The 1,641-nt window shown below is 31.3% G+C and overlaps 1 protein-coding gene across 1 annotated transcript in view; it reads left to right on the forward strand.

Annotated features, from left to right (window-relative positions):
• CheA84a (Chemosensory protein A 84a) overlaps positions 1-1,127 on the forward strand; it is an 8,558-nt gene extending 7,431 nt beyond the window's left edge. Inside the window, exon 4 of the mRNA XM_067046591.1 lies at positions 866-1,127. Coding sequence (XP_066902692.1) covers positions 866-1,048 — 183 coding nt within the window. The 3' untranslated portion in view covers positions 1,049-1,127. The remainder of the gene's footprint in view (positions 1-865) is intronic.
• The last annotated feature ends 514 nt before the right edge of the window (positions 1,128-1,641 follow it).

The following is a 1,641-nucleotide window of genomic DNA, read 5'->3' on the forward strand; positions in this document are numbered from 1 at the left end:
AACGCTCCTTCTTCTATACTCAGTAAATTTCTTCTTCCTGCCCTTCAAATCCTCAGCCATAATAACTTTTATGATATCCGTGATTCCTTCTACCATAAATAACTATTACAATCCTTCAACATACCTGAAAACTTTATCTTTACCTCCTTTGATGCCGAAAGCCTTGTTACTAACATCCCCATTGACAAAGCCCTTCATAACGTTGAGGAGAACTGAATTATAATTCAATCTCATACCACGCTTAACCTCACCTCCTTTTTTTCAGCTTTAGAACTTTTCTGTAATTCTGGTTACCTGACCTTTCATGATAAATTTTACTACCTGATTAGCGGACTTGCGATGGGGAACTGCCTTGCCTTTGATATCTTTTATATTGTTCTTAACGACGTTCTCGACTCCATAATACTTCTATTCTACCAAGACATAATTTTCAACAAGATGTACGTGGACGATCTCTCTTATTTTATTTTATTTTAGAATGAATGTGATCATTCATCACTATTACTACAGCTGTGTGATAGATTGTAATATTTATCAATAAATAAAAAGTACTTATATATAAATAAAAGTATTATTATATATAACAACTGACAAATGAAATATATAAAATAAATATTAGATATTAAAATATCAATATTAGATGTTACCATAGAAAATATTGATATTTTAATATCCAACATCGATATTATAATATGTAATATTTTATTTTATATATTTTATTTGTCATAGTTCAATATCATTATTTCGTAAAAAAGCTATCAGATAAAAATATAACTAGTCTTTTTTTAACTTCCATATTTTTTTCAAAATCCCTCCTCCATATCACTTGGTATACAACTATCTTATGCTAAATTACTTTTTACAGGGAACTTACGAAATGTATTCTCCAAACATCTCTTCTCCTGAATTCACCATTCCCGCGTTCCCGTATGGCAAATATAAGGCAATCAACCAGCTTTTCAAAGACAGCGTCTTGGTGGGATGTATCGTCATAGTAATTGAAGTTACCCCAAAAAGGAATCTTCCGAAGAAGAAGCAGAAGCATTGAATTTTATATTTGTCTAATACTTTCTATACATATAATGAAATATAATACTATATTATCCCAAAACTATCCTACTAGTCTAGGCATATTGTGATTTTACCTAAAACGTTTTAGGCAAGTTCTAAATTAGTAATTTTTGCTGAAAATATAATATATATATCTTTAATGAAATTTACAACTGTACATAACAATACATTCAGTAAATTTTAGGTAAGTTTGTAATGGAGTGATACAGGCGTGTAGAGAAACTACCCATTGGTCGAATAACGTTTTTACATTAAAAGATCTCGTAGCCATACTCTTTTCGGGAGCCTAGGAGGATTGTCAGTATTGAAAGAGGAAGCAAGGATTAAGAAATGTATGCTTAAAACATCTCCAAACTAGTGGATTTGGGTGGTTAGAAAGTTTATAATGGAAGGATTGATATCTCGTTTGGGTTAGATCGGTTACATGTGGAACATTGAGGTCTTAGTACAAGAGCCCAAGAGGAGAAAAAAGGCAGTTATTTCACGCCGATTTCGATTACTTTATTTAACATTACTTTTAAAGAACAGTAAATTTGCTGAACTGTTAGCCCTAAAAGAGCTATTTACGTC

The sequence above is a fragment of the Halyomorpha halys genome, unplaced genomic scaffold, assembly GCF_000696795.3.
Source record: "Halyomorpha halys isolate HHAL.00 unplaced genomic scaffold, Hhal_1.1 Scaffold1420.1, whole genome shotgun sequence".
Lineage (NCBI taxonomy): Eukaryota > Metazoa > Arthropoda > Insecta > Hemiptera > Pentatomidae > Halyomorpha > Halyomorpha halys.